Below are 14,594 nucleotides of genomic sequence, written 5' to 3' on the forward strand. Positions count from 1 at the left end.
TTGGAAAGATTACTTGATGTAGTGGCAGCATAAGATAGAAGCAGATCTTGTCTTCTAAGGAATAGAGTGGCGCGTTACTTTCGCAGTAAAGATTTTCCTGCGGGCTGAAGCGAAAAGCTTCGAGGCATAGATGAAGAGCAGTTTTTTGGATAAAATCTAATACTTTTAGGTTAGATTTGGAGATGGACATGTAAATAAAGCAGCCATAATCACAGGTAGTGTTAGTAAATTAAATAGGACAATAAGACTTTGGTAATGAGGAGGTTGATCCTTTTTCCTTATTGGTATTGTAGAATCACACCATCTTACTGGGAATTCCATACAAGATTTAAAAATCCAGCAGTTTGCAAAGGGAGACATCGGAGCTTTTTTTAAGAAAATGTATGGGATGTTATCAGGGCCTGCTGCATTGATTCTACAAGAGGATAAGGCTAATTTTAGTTCATAGAGGGTAAAGAGGGTCAATAGAATTATTGATGAGAGAAGAGACAAGAGAGGAGTTGGACGCAAAACAAGAATTCTTATTTCTTATTTAAGGGAGAAGTTAGTGAATTAGCATTCGTCGGTAGTAAGATTTCCAGAAAATGCGAAAAGGGTCCAGTTTGCATTTAATTCTGTTCTGAAGACGATTTTTTTAAAAACTTTCATTATAAACGTTATAGGGCTTATTTAAATTTATTTTGTAGAAGAGAGGAAATATCTGTAGTCAATTTGTACGCTTCCACTAAACGGTCACAATTACAGAAAGTGTACAAGGGAGCTTCTTGAAGGGAGAATGAGGTGTCAGCTTCAGCAGATAAGTTTTGAATGGTAGAGCGAGTTATGTTGCTTATTATTTGATTTTCAGGTACTTTTGGATTTATTAGTTTTCTTTTTGGACGGTTTTTGAATAATTTGTACTCTAAATGCTTCAGAGGGGGCTAGAGTATTTGGATCGGGAAAAGTAACGGTTTCTGGTAAGATAGGAGGTGGAGTTACCAGGTAGCTTTCGTTGAAGTCAGGTCTTTTGTCACCAGGTTTCGGTAACTGTGCAGATACGGGGGTGGTATAAAGGATCTGAGAGTCATCGATAAAATTTTGCAAGTAATGAGTCATCATCAAACATCAATAAAAGACTTATGAGTTGGAAGCAAGCAAATACTTGCAAGTTTAGTTCACTATCTGCAATTGTATACAAATGCTGTTAAGAACAAGGTAAGTATATAGAATATACAATCCCTACTCATATTAGTATTTTATATTTATTGAACAAATAAAAATTATCAGACAATTTTCCTACAATACTAATTTTTGTTAAGTCATCCTTGTAGTGCAGCCACTCTCTGAGACATGCTATCTATGCATCTTGCTGCTACTTCTTTTAAATGGTCATTATGGTTCAAATGAAAAAAGATTCTATCAACTGAACCTTGTTTGTTAATTACGTCCTTGGTCGATTTCCTTTTTAAACATTTTGGATGGGGTTCATATCTGGACAGTTGCCGGGCCAAGGTAGTAGTGGAATTTCTTGCCCTATCAAAAGACTTTTAATGGTTTTAGTCGTATGGCGAAGTGCTCCATCCTGCATTAAGACCTTGCGAGCATTACCAAACCATTTGTTCGTTTGTAGTTCTTTTATATACGTTCACATATAAAATTCCCATTCCTTTACCACTCATTACAGTTTAATTGGTTTATTATACCTCCCTTCTCATATTTTCCTCCTGGATGTCTTTGGACAAATTGGGTCTTATCATCCATAATTTAAAATTTTGTTTAATCACTAAAGCAAATCTGCATGTTGTAAAAAAATATTGTATGGACCTACTTTTTGCCAATCATCCTATATAGTCCATCCAGTCTTTATGATTGGCCCAAGCTAAGTTTATTGAGCACTTGTGGTGTTAGTTTTGGCTTCTTAGCAGCCTGCGACATTTAAACCCCATGCTGTACAAATTTCGGTGTGTACAGTAGCCACTGATATTTAAAAAAATCCTTATATCCATATGAGTGACTTCTGAATTTAAAACAGACAAATTCTTTAAAATTCGCTGCCCGGTAGGGACAACTGAAAGCATTTTCTTGCTTTTTCTTTTAAACTACATGTGGTATTTTCTAACACAGCCGTAACAGAAGAGATTTGCGCAACAGAAAGATCACCAATACAAAAGATACCAATCAAACCTGATTAGAAATTAACCAAATTCAAAATTAAAATTACTATAGTTACTGCACACTCTATTGCCACCTGTCAAGTTTGGACAATTCAATCAAAAAGTTCGTCCATTTTACACTTAATTATATAGCACATGTTCGTCTTTAATTCATCCGTAATGATGGGGGTCATATTATAGCATGATGTATACTAATTGGTATGCAACCCATTCAGCAGGTATGTATGTGACGGTACTTTTTAAGGCGCAGGAAATTTTAAAAAACTGAAATTTCTAGGGCGACTCTAATAATTTGAGCAGGGACAACAACTAACACATCCACGGAGGAAGCCAAGCTACCTGAGGAAAGGATACCAAACGTTTAGAACGTTTCAAACAACAAGAAAAAGGTTAATGTGAGTTAATAGTAAAATAAAGATAGAAGTTATCTGCATAGCTCGTAACAAAGGAAGAAAAATATAATAAAATATGTGTATAAGATAAAAGGCTACAATTATTTATACAAGGTGGCAAAAAAAATATTATTTGATTTAAATTAATTGACACAAGAAGTATGTATGTAATTTATTCAATTAAAAATACATTTTACCGCTGTCAGAAAAAATTTGACAGATAAATATTGTTTTTCGCTTAAATTAAATGTTCAAACTGCCATCCACCTGCCTCTTGGCAGTAATGAAACTATGACTACAATCTTCTTGCATATTTTGGACCGTTTCTGGAGTTATATTACGACTATATTTGCAAATTGCAGCCGATGCAAACATTTCTGAAAGGTCTGTTTTACGTGTACTAAAAAGAGAAATATCCTTACAAAATTCAGAATGTCCAGAACATCAATGAGGATGATCCAGATCGCTGAATGACGTAACTACAATATTTTGATTTTAAAATGGAATAATTTCATCATCAATTAAAAGTTGTAGATACTTAATAAAATTTACGAATTTGATCTTTCGCAAAACGATAAGTTTTTGTAGCTTCTTGAGGTAAAAACCATATGGGAACTACGTTTACTCATTTTTAAAATGAATATGTTTCTATACTTTCACTGTTTTATAATAAAATCAATTACTACGATGCCACTGCAATCGTGATATTTAACTCTCTGTTGACTATTTTTTATTCTGTGCTATGGTCTCCTAATACAGGGTGAGAAAGGAAAGTAAAATGATTGTAAATTGGTTTAAAAATAATTTAATTTGAACTAGTACACAAATATTTTAAGGAATGAATAATAAAAATAGCTCTATAGCCTCTACAACAATTTACCATATAGAAAAAATAATACTATTTGTAGGAATAGAGCAGAAAAATACTTTAAGTCAATACTTTCGAATTGGTTTAAGTAAAAAATATAAAACGCTTAAAATCCACAGCAAGTTGGGTCAACAGAACAATCTCTTGGCCTTCCTCTGCTGAATATGGTGAGCAATTGACATCGTACCCTAAAACAACAAAAAACAATGATATGGTTCATAGTACAACTAGATTATTACAATTGACCATAATAATTAACATTCTCTTTTATTGTATCCCTTTTATCCCCAAAAAGGGTCACTTTCCCTAATTACGAGGGTGTGTTAAAAATTTCTTAGTCTACTGCAGCAGCTAACAAAATTTGACAGTCAAAGTATTTTATTATTCAACAGACTCTCGCCTTATGGATACCTAACAATAATAATAAATATAATATATTCTCGGAGGACAAATTCGTTAAACTTCCTGTGCTCGAATCGGTATCAATAGAGTGTTATGACTCATTTCAGCATCCCTGCTTCATCAGACTCTCGGGCTGATACAAATTCAACCGCGGAAAGTCCAACGATTGTCTCCTAAAACTTGACCACTGCAGTCATCCCTCCTGCCGATTTTATTTTTGCAAAGAAAATCTTTACCAAGCGTTAAAATTTTCGCCTGGAATTCTATTTTAAATGTAGTTTGGTGTTTTGTGAAAATCATCAACCATAACCTCAACATGGCGCTTCTAATCAAGGTATCTCATTAAGAATACTTGTTTTCACGAAATAAAGCTTTGAAAAAATAAAAAGCAATATCCTTTTGACCAAAACTATGTATTCTATGGTATTTCTACTCGCTAATCCGAATATATCGTTAGAGTTATGCATTATTTAAATTCTAACCTATAACAAATGTTAAAAAATGAGAATGCATAAATGAATAAATTCAGAAAATTCATAAAATTAAGGAAAATTTCACAGATAAGAGATTTCAAGGTCGCTGAACACGAATCTTAAGTAAATTTGCAAAATTCAAAATGGCGGATAAAATTTTCGAAAATCCAATATATTAATGCAAAATTTTATATATAGGGAAGTACAAGTCTACCTAGACATAGGCAGAATGACAATATTCCAATAAAATAAAAGGAATGTTAAAAAAATGTTGAATATTAAAATAAAACTAGAAGAAAAAGGAAAAAAGCGAATAAAATATATATCGTAAATGTTATAGAATGGTTTTGAACTATATACCATAAACCAAACCAAAAGGAGAAGAGGTAAACCAATTGTAGTGTCTTAAAAATGTGTAGAGAAATTGAAAAAGGAAGAAGATACTTACTTTGCACGTATATTAATTTGGTGCTGTACTTCTCCATCACAGTTCCATTTGCTATTCCCTTCAATAGCCCTAAAACAAAATTCTCGCGCGCATAGAGTCTCCACGAAAGGCAAATCTTCGATAGAAGGTTCGTTGCTGGACAACCTCAACAGCAATCTCACATTATTTAATACGGAAGTATGTTTAACCAACACCAAATGAACCATACCATCCCCTAAATGACTAAACGGGGCTATGCCCTTTGGACTTCGGCTGCACGCACAGCTTATATTAGCACCAGTAACCATAAAGAATTTCCCAGACAACGTCTGCCATTTACAACCTAGTTTATTCATTTTTAGATCTTTGCTGTTTTCACATTTATCACAATTTTCATGGCAAGGGATGTCCTGAACAACACCGTCATTCTCCGAATACACTGCTAATTCTCCGTAGTAACCTCTGTTACTCACTAACTTCTTAAAACCTGCAACAAATAATTATTTATCATTACTTACAAATGGATGTTCAAATATTTTATATCTGGATGAAACATATACAACATAATGAAGGAGATTTTGTAAGTAAAGTTTGGGAAGATAACCAGGTTATAAATGCTGTCAGGAACTTACTGACGGTTTTTCTACTGTATTAAAACTTCCAACTGGTAATGGTCGTTGTAAAACTGTTCCTAAAGATAATCCATAAGAGAATTTACAAGCTATGTGAAAGTTAAATTTCTCCCAACCAGTTCGGGTTCATAAATGCTGTTGGTACGAGAGAGGCTTTGTTCTCAATACAAGTCTTATTCCAGAGATGAAAAGACGTCGATTGAAACATATACGCATATCAGGTTGATTACGAGAAAGCGTTTGATCGAGAACAGAGTGCGAAGATGATGCAAATACTAAAGGAAGCAGGAATTAACAACCAAGATCTGAAAACAATTAAAAACTTTTACTGAAATCAGACCGCAAATCTCAAAATTGCAGGTGAACATACCAAATACGTAAAAATTATGCTAGGAGTGACACAAGGCTGTATTTTGTCCCTCTAATAGTAAACCTCTACTCTGAAAGAATATTAGAATAAGCTTTGCATGAAATTGAAAAAGTCATTCTACTATAGTACATTTAAAAATTATTGATAGCACAAATCAAAAAGTAGAAGAAATTATGAACGAAATAGAAACAGAAAATAAAAGACACAACTCAAAACAATTGTACCAATACTTTAAACTAGGTAACCGCTGTATGTATGTATAGCTATAGAAGCAGAAAATGGCAGAAGAATTTCGAAGAAATATATCAAGGAACGGATAGAAAAAAAGAAAGAGAAACAATAACGAACACAGAACAAGATGAAGAAGAAGAATTGACCTATACAGAAGTGAAAGAGAAAATATGCAAACAAAAACGGGAAAACAGCGGGAGAAGACGGAATTTGTGCAAAACTTATAAATACGGTGGGGGAAGCACTATACAGAAAGATTTATGAACTAATACAGAATATATGGAGCAAAGAAATAATGTCCGAAGAATGGAAGAAGGGAATTATAATGACAATCCCAAAACAAGAAGACCATGTAAAAACTACCGAGCAATTAATTTACTGAATGTAACATACAAAGTAATGACTGGTATATTAGAGACAGACTAACAGTACATACAGAACAAAGCATAGGAGATTACCAGTATATAAATACAAGAATGCATGGGTCAAGAGAACATAGTTAGAGCAATAAAAGCACAAAGAATTAGATGGTATGGACACATAACGAGAAGAGGGAAGAGCAATCCGTTAGGAGTTATAACGGAATGGATACCACCAGGTAAAAGAACCAGAGGGAGACCTAAACTGAGATGGAGACAAAAAGCAGAAGAAGACTTAAAGAGTATGGAAATTAAAAATATATAAAGGACAATCAAAGAGAGAGAAGAATGGGGAAAAGTAGTGGAAACAGCGAAGTCACACCAGAAACTGTAAAACCAAACCCAGAATGGGATGATCCCCCGCACAAAAAGGATCTTTATGTGAAACCTGCTTCAGCTTCTTCGGAAGCTTTTCTCTTTTTTCCGAGGCTTGTTCTTTGAGCACTGATTCTTTTTTAAAATAGGTTACTAACCTTGCCTGTCAACCCTCCTCTTTTATCCGAACTTGGGACCGGCTGTGATAACTACCAACTACTCGATCCATCCGATAGTCATTCCAAGCAGTGTCATCAAATCAAATCTCTAAAGCTACAATACTACGGATACACTATGAGAAATGAATCCAGATATGCCCTCCTACAAGCCATTCTGCACTGATGCAAATTATCAGAAGGCAAAAAAACAAGATGACCAACAAGATGACAAGTCAAAAAATTGGTTGTATGAGAAATGCTGTGATACAGATTATAGGAATTTAAACAACTCGAAAAAAGATTAAAAATATCACCAGAAGTAGCAAATACCACCGTAATTATCAACAAATTATACAATCTTATGTACTTTTGCTTAATCATTTAAAGGACTCATCAATAAATGCATTAACAGTGAGTGTTTCCATTTTATTGCCATTATATGGCTTTATTCCAATTTGCAAAGAATGCTTTCGTTTTGTTATGAGCAATTCTCTTAGTCACCACTATTACAAAAACAACAAAGAAATATTTTTCGTATACTTTTTAAAAATATATGATAGAACCTAAGGCATAATAATATGGGAATTTATTTCTTTAATTAAACACATGCGTTTTGATTTGATAGGTGATCTGTCAGTTTAATAATATTATCTACATCAAAGCCAAAGAACCCAGCTAAATCTGAAAATATTGGCTACTAAACAAAGTCCTATCTCTACAGAATAAACTTATAATTTTTTATTTTTATTGGGGTTTTTCTTTCTGCTGCTCACAATAAATCCCATTACATTCAAATTTTTGTTGTTTATACAGGGTGAGTCATGAGGAACTTTACATACTTCTACCATATGTAGAGTCCCTCAGGGAGCATATCATGTGGCCACTAAAAAATGTCAACTCCTCTTCTTTATTAATTAACAGGGTGATTTGTGTAATTGACCATTTATTTCATTTTACTGTAGTGTTTATACGGCTCATTTGATTAATTTTTGCATGATACAGTACACTACTATCAAGCATTCGACTGGTATTAGCTAAACTAAAAAATTCCAGGACTGGCTTTGGAAAAATTAATTTAGGGATTCGTATTAAATATTACACCCTGTATAAACTTTTTTTAAAATGCAATAAGTGATTTTCAAACCACATAAATAGCCAATGAAAACGACATATGCGACAATGTTGTCGCACTTTTATTAAATTTTTAGTGAACGATCAAATCTTACCAAAAATAGAACAACCATAATGAAGTATCAAATTATAAGGTAATTAATTTAAACAAATGTTATAAATTTCAAACATTTTAATTGAAATGATAAACTGAGTCACTGCACAACAAAAAACAGTAACTACTAACAATAACGAAGAACAATTTAAAAAAAAACTAAAACTATGTACATAGTTATGATAAACCCATAAATTAGAACTGGAAAAGATACAATAATGGTAACAAAATAAAAATAATTCAAAATAGATTTTCGAAATGGAACCCTGCAGCCTGTACACATTTTTGTTGCCGAATTGTTAATTGACGTATTGAATTACGGATACTCTGGGGATCGTTTCTAATAGTATTACAACAATGTATAATTCTATCAATTAATTGTTGTCGGTTATTAATATTCACTGCGTAAACTAATTGCTTCAATCGTCCCCAAATATGGTAATCAACGGGAATGAAATCAGGGGATCTTGAAGGCCACGAAATAGGACCTGCACGTCCTATCCACCTGTTGCCATAAACATTATTGAGATGTTGTCTCACTGCAGTAAAAAGTGTGGGGGTGCCCCATCATGCTGAAAATACATTCCTCGGATAGCAACGTTCGCGTTGGCAAGCAAATTCGGCAAAATATTTTGTAGAAAGTTCAAATAGACCTGCCCTGTTAAAGGACCATCAAAAAAGTGAGGACCTACTAATTGGTTATTTATGACACCAATCCACACGTTAACCGAAAACCTTAACTGAGAACGACGTTCTCGAATAGCATGGGGATTTTCTTCTGCCCACACATGTGAATTTCGTGAATTATTTATCCCGTCTCTGGTAAATTGGACTTCATCTGTAAATAGTGTCCTGTATAGCGTTGGTCGATTATTGTTAATCCATCTACAAAATTCCAACCTATCGATCTCATCTCCAGCATGTAGTTGCTGAACCATTTGAATGTGATATGGGTATAGATTATTTTTTTGTAAGACTCTACTTACTTTTGATTGAGTAACATTGAGTTCTCGACTTACTTGTCTAGTGCTTATTGTAGGGTTCATAGTAACGGCGTCCATAATGTCATCTTCCTGCGCTTCATCTACATGTCGCTCTGTTGTTCCATTAGGAAAAGTGCCATTTTCTCGCAAATAATTAAAAACTGACCCAAATGTTGGATGACTGGGAGTTCGACGATTAGGAAATCTCCTGCGATATTCTCTACTAGCAGCCCTACCATTCCCATTACAGAATCCATAAACAAATATTATGTCTGCATATTCTGTGGTCGAAAACTGATGTGGCATTTTGAACGAAAGTAACAAAAGCTCTACCAAAACCAACACAATGTACTTAACGTAGATATGACAGAAGAAATATGTATTCTTGTACACATAAATAACAATTGATAATGACAATAATGACAATGGGTATAAAATATCAAGAAACGTCAAACGGTCAACGCCAACCTTCATTTTAAACTTTTTTAGATTTATTTTTATTTAGTACAGTTGATGCAATGTATTATTATTTGACATAAAATTTTAATCATTTACAATCAACAAAAACTAACACATACAAGAGGTTTGACTTTTTAATCAATTTAATTTTTAAATTAAATTTAGGAACTCATTTTAATTAAAATGTTTGAAATTTATAACATTTGTTTAAATTAATACCTTATAATTTGATACTTCATTATGGTTGTTCTAAAGACTGTCAAAAAATCAGGATCAGTATTAATATCATAGAAAAAGTCCATATTTGTACTAGCCAGCGCACGTTGAGTGACCATTTCATCTGCTCTTATCAGTTCCGATCCAACTCTCCATCCTGGTTGGTTATTGCATCTCCAGTTGTGTTGTTCCGTTTCACAAGGGGCATCATAGTGAAGGAAAGAGTCGGATTTAAGTAGAAGAGGCTAATTAGAGTAAACTGGAACGAACTTCACGTTTTATCCTTCTACTCTTTTACACCACGATAATGTTATTATTCGGGATGAAATGTTCAAATTTACATCACATTTAATATACTTTGTTTCATATAAAAGATGATATTTAAAAGTTATACAAGAAAATCCCATTTAGAGGTCAATTTTCATAGATTCTAAAACTAAACATATCATTTTTTCTTTTCATAGCTTTATTTATAATTTAATAAATACAAGAGATAAATATATTATTTTTATTGTTGTATAACTATTTATATTTTTCATACAACTGGAATTTTCACTCGCATTCGTTAGGAATTCAATTAATAGAAAACCTATTGTTCATCATCTTTTTTGAGATATTCTCTATATACCTACATTGTTTATGGTAAATAGTTGAAGATTCATAACGTTTTATCTATAAATACAAATATCCCATTCCAGTACCTCGAGAAGATTATCGAATAATGTGTAGGAGTATTAAATTATTGATGTTTTTTATGAAAAGCATATTTTATAATTAAAAATCAAATTAACTTTTTGTGTTTCTAATGAGCACATGACACCAAAAGAGAATATTCTCGCTATCTGGCTGCAGCTTTGATCTCATACATTTCTTACCAAATAAATAATATAAATTTCGAAATTGCGACAGCAGAGTATATGTCGAGCTAGGACACGAACGGCAATGGAACGTTATACACCAGTCTATCTGGGAAAAAATCATTGATTTCACGTAAAAATCTTATACAGGTATTTGAAGGTTGTAAAAAATATATGAGGGGTAGCTGATGAAAAATCCGTGAAGACGATTTTGCTTTGTTTTTGTTTTAACAACTGTTTTTGTCCAAAAACTCACTCTAGAGGTATTCTGTAAATCGAAATTGATTCATAAGGGTACATTTTTAAGATATTGTTACGAACATGCATTCAACGTAGCCCATATAACGGTTGCATCTCACGAGAAGACGAGAAGCTTCTAGAGATGTATCGAGCGCGGAAGAGATCGACTCGTCAAACAAACAAATTAGAGGTGGACTACTCCCGATGATTCTAGAATAATACTTTTGAATAATAATAAACTTATAAATAAATATATTTATACAGGGTGAGTCATGAGGAACTTTACATACTTCTACCATATGTAAAGTCCCTCAGGGAGCATATCATGTGGCCACTAAAAAATGTCAACTCCTCTTCTTTATTAATTAACAGGGTGATTTGTGTAATTGACCATTTATTTAATTTTACTGTAGTGTTTATACGGCTCATTTGATTTTTTTAATGTTTGCAATGAAAACGACATATGCGACAATGTTGTCGCACTTTTATTAAATTTTTAGTGAACGATCAAATCTTACCAAAAATAGAACAACCATAATGAAGTATCAAATTACAAGGTCATTAATTTAAACAAATGTTATAAATTTCAAACATTTTAACTGAAGTGATAAACTGAGTCACTGTACAACAAAAAACAGTAACTACTAACAATAACGAAGAACAATTTAAAAAAAAAAACTAAAAATATGTACATAGTTATGATAAACCCATAAATTAGAACTGGAAAAGATACAATAATGGTAACAAAATAAAAATAATTCAAAATAGATTTTCGAAATGGAACCCTGCAGCCTGTACACATTTTTGTTGTCGAATTGTTAATTGACGTATTGAATTACGAATACTCTGGGGATCGTTTCTAATAGTATTACAACAATGTATAATTCTATCAATTAATTGTTGTCGGTTATTAATATTCACTGCGTAAACTAGTTGCTTCAATCGTCCCCAAATATGGTAATCAACGGGATTGAAATCAGGGGATCTTGAAGGCCACGAAATAGGACCTGCACGTCCTATCCACCTGTTGCCATAAACATTATTGAGATGTTGTCTCACTGCCAGTAAAAAGTGTAGGGGTGCCCCATCATGCTGAAAATACATCCCTCGGATAGCAACGTTCGCGTTGGCAAGCAAATTCGGCAAAATATTTTGTAGAAAGTTCAAATAGACCTGCCCTGTTAAAGGACCATCAAAAAAGTAAGGACCTACTAATTGGTTATTTATGACACCAATCCACACGTTAACCGAAAACCTTAACTGGGAACGACGTTCTCGAATAGCATGGGGATTTTCTTCTGCCCACACATGTGAATTTCGTGAATTATTTATCCCGTCTCTGGTAAATTGGGCTTCATCTGTAAATAGTGTCCTGTATAGCGTTGGTCGATTATTGTTAATCCATCTACAAAATTCCAACCTATCGATCTCATCTCCGGCATGTAGTTGCTGAACCATTTGAATGTGATATGGGTATAGATTATTTTTTTGTAAGACTCTACTTACTTTTGATTGAGTAACATTGAGTTCTCCACTTACTTGTCTAGTGCTTATTGTAGGGTTCATAATAACGGCGTCCATAATGTCATCTTCCTGCGCTTCATCTACATGTCGCTCTGTTGTTCCACTAGGAAAAGTGCCATTTTCTCGCAAATAATTAAAAACTGACCCAAATGTTCGATGACTGGGAGTTCGACGATTAGGAAATCTCCTGCAATATTCTCTACTAGCAGCCCTACCATTCCCATTACAGAATCCATAAACAAATATTATGTCTGCATATTCTGTGGTAGAAAACTGATGTGGCATTTTGAACGAAAGTAACAAAAGCTCTACCAAAACTAACACAATGTACTTAACGTAGATATGACAGAAGAAATATGTATTCTTGTACACATAAATAACAATTGATAATGACAATGGGTATAAAATATCAAGAAACGTCAAACGGTCAACGCCAACCTTCATTTTAAACTTTTTTAGATTTATTTTTATTTAGTACAGTTGATGCAATGTATTATTATTTGACATAAAATTTTAATCATTTACAATCAACAAAAACTAACACATACAAGAGGTTTGACTTTTTAATCAATTTAATTTATTATTTATCGAAAATAATGCCCCAATACGATCTATGAGTAAAAATTTAAAATTGAAAAACAATTGATTCTATCATAGAGATAATACAAAGTGACAGTAAAGATGTTAATTTTCTACGTATTAGATTATGTTGTAGGAACTCATTTTAATTAAAATGTTTGAAATTTATAACATTTGTTTAAATTAATACCTTATAATTTGATACTTCATTATGGTTGTTCTATTTTTGGTAAGATTTGATGGTTCACTAAAAATTTAATAAAAGTGCGACAACATTGTCGCATATGTCGTTTTCATTGGCTATTTATGTGGTTTGAAAATCACTTATTGCATTTTAAAAAAAGTTTATACAGGGTGTAATATTTAATACGAATCCCTAAATTAATTTTTCCAAAGCCAGTCCTGGAATTTTTTAGTTTAGCTAATACCAGTCGAATGCTTGATAGTAGTGTACTGTATCATGCAAAAATTAATCAAATGAGCCGTATAAACACTACAGTAAAATGAAATAAATGGTCAATTACACAAATCACCCTGTTAATTAATAAAGAAGAGGAGTTGACATTTTTTAGTGGCCACATGATATGCTCCCTGAGGGACTCTACATATGGTAGAAGTATGTAAAGTTCCTCATTACTCACCCTGTATAAATTAGAACCGCTCGTTTTATTTAAAAACGGTACAATATATTAAAAAACTGGCACATTTTATTAAATTTGTTATTAAAAAACAGTTTGAAAATGGATTGACATTTTAGCTTATAAACAATTATAATTACTTTGACATTTTTTATGTCACACGCTTCTTAGTAGACTCAATGAAAAGCTGGTGAAAAAGCACACTCTCTAAAACCAAACAAAACCTATGACCAAAACGAAATAAGCTTTTTTTGTACTTAAGCTTATATTTACTTTCCCAACAGCTCAAAAGAATAAAAGTTGGTTCTTTAACCCGGCGTCACCCAGGTGAAAAATGTGTGTATAATAACCCAAGTGGGGTATTATTGACTCCATTTAAAATTGATTGGAAAAACTCAACAAAAATTTCGAACACGAAATTATTTTTTTAAATATCTAAGTTTTCATAAAATAACAGGAGTTTTTACCACTGGATTAAATTTGACCGCGTATTAGGTAAAATTTACAAAATAATAACATTCCTACAAACAAAAAACACTAGATACATAAAAAATTCACAAAAAAAGATGATTCAAAATAAGAGATTTTCCAAAAAAGTTTTTTCAAATGGTTCAAATAAAAATATAAAAAAGCAGGACATTGGATATCCAAGCTTGATAAAAGTTAGGAGTCCCGGAACTGGATATATTCGTCGAAATGTGATGAAGGTAATCTAAACAATAAAAATGTTCGCATTGATCGCAGTTTGTTTAGTTTTCCAGTCAGATTTTCTGGAACAGTTTTAACACCATCCACGTCCCGTACGTTGCTTTTTCGGTGGAGCTTGGTCATTTTCTCCCAAAACTTGAACTATTTTGGATCGTAAATGTTTTGTAAGTCGCGGATTACTTTTTCCTTCTTCTATAATTGGCGTAACTACTGCTAATCCCAGATCTTCCAGGAATATACGGCGTTTCTTTGAATAGTCACTAGTGTTTGTTCTGTAAATTACCTGGCTGTTGATTCCAGCTGTGTCCATTAGTGAAAAAAATAT

The 14,594-nt window shown here is 32.8% G+C and overlaps 1 protein-coding gene across 1 annotated transcript in view; it reads right to left on the minus strand.

The window, feature by feature from the left end:
* Positions 1–3,334: 3,334 nt before the first annotated feature.
* Positions 3,335–14,594, minus strand: part of Cerk (Ceramide kinase) — a 53,740-nt gene continuing 42,480 nt past the window's right edge. The window contains exons 5-6 of the mRNA XM_072546151.1: positions 4,737–5,202; positions 3,335–3,601 (exon numbers count right to left, since the gene is read on the minus strand). Of these exons, the coding sequence (XP_072402252.1) occupies positions 3,520–3,601; positions 4,737–5,202 (548 nt within the window). The 3' untranslated portion in view covers positions 3,335–3,519. The remainder of the gene's footprint in view (positions 3,602–4,736; positions 5,203–14,594) is intronic.

This window comes from Diabrotica undecimpunctata, chromosome 10 (assembly GCF_040954645.1).
Source record: "Diabrotica undecimpunctata isolate CICGRU chromosome 10, icDiaUnde3, whole genome shotgun sequence".
Classification (NCBI taxonomy): domain Eukaryota; kingdom Metazoa; phylum Arthropoda; class Insecta; order Coleoptera; family Chrysomelidae; genus Diabrotica; species Diabrotica undecimpunctata.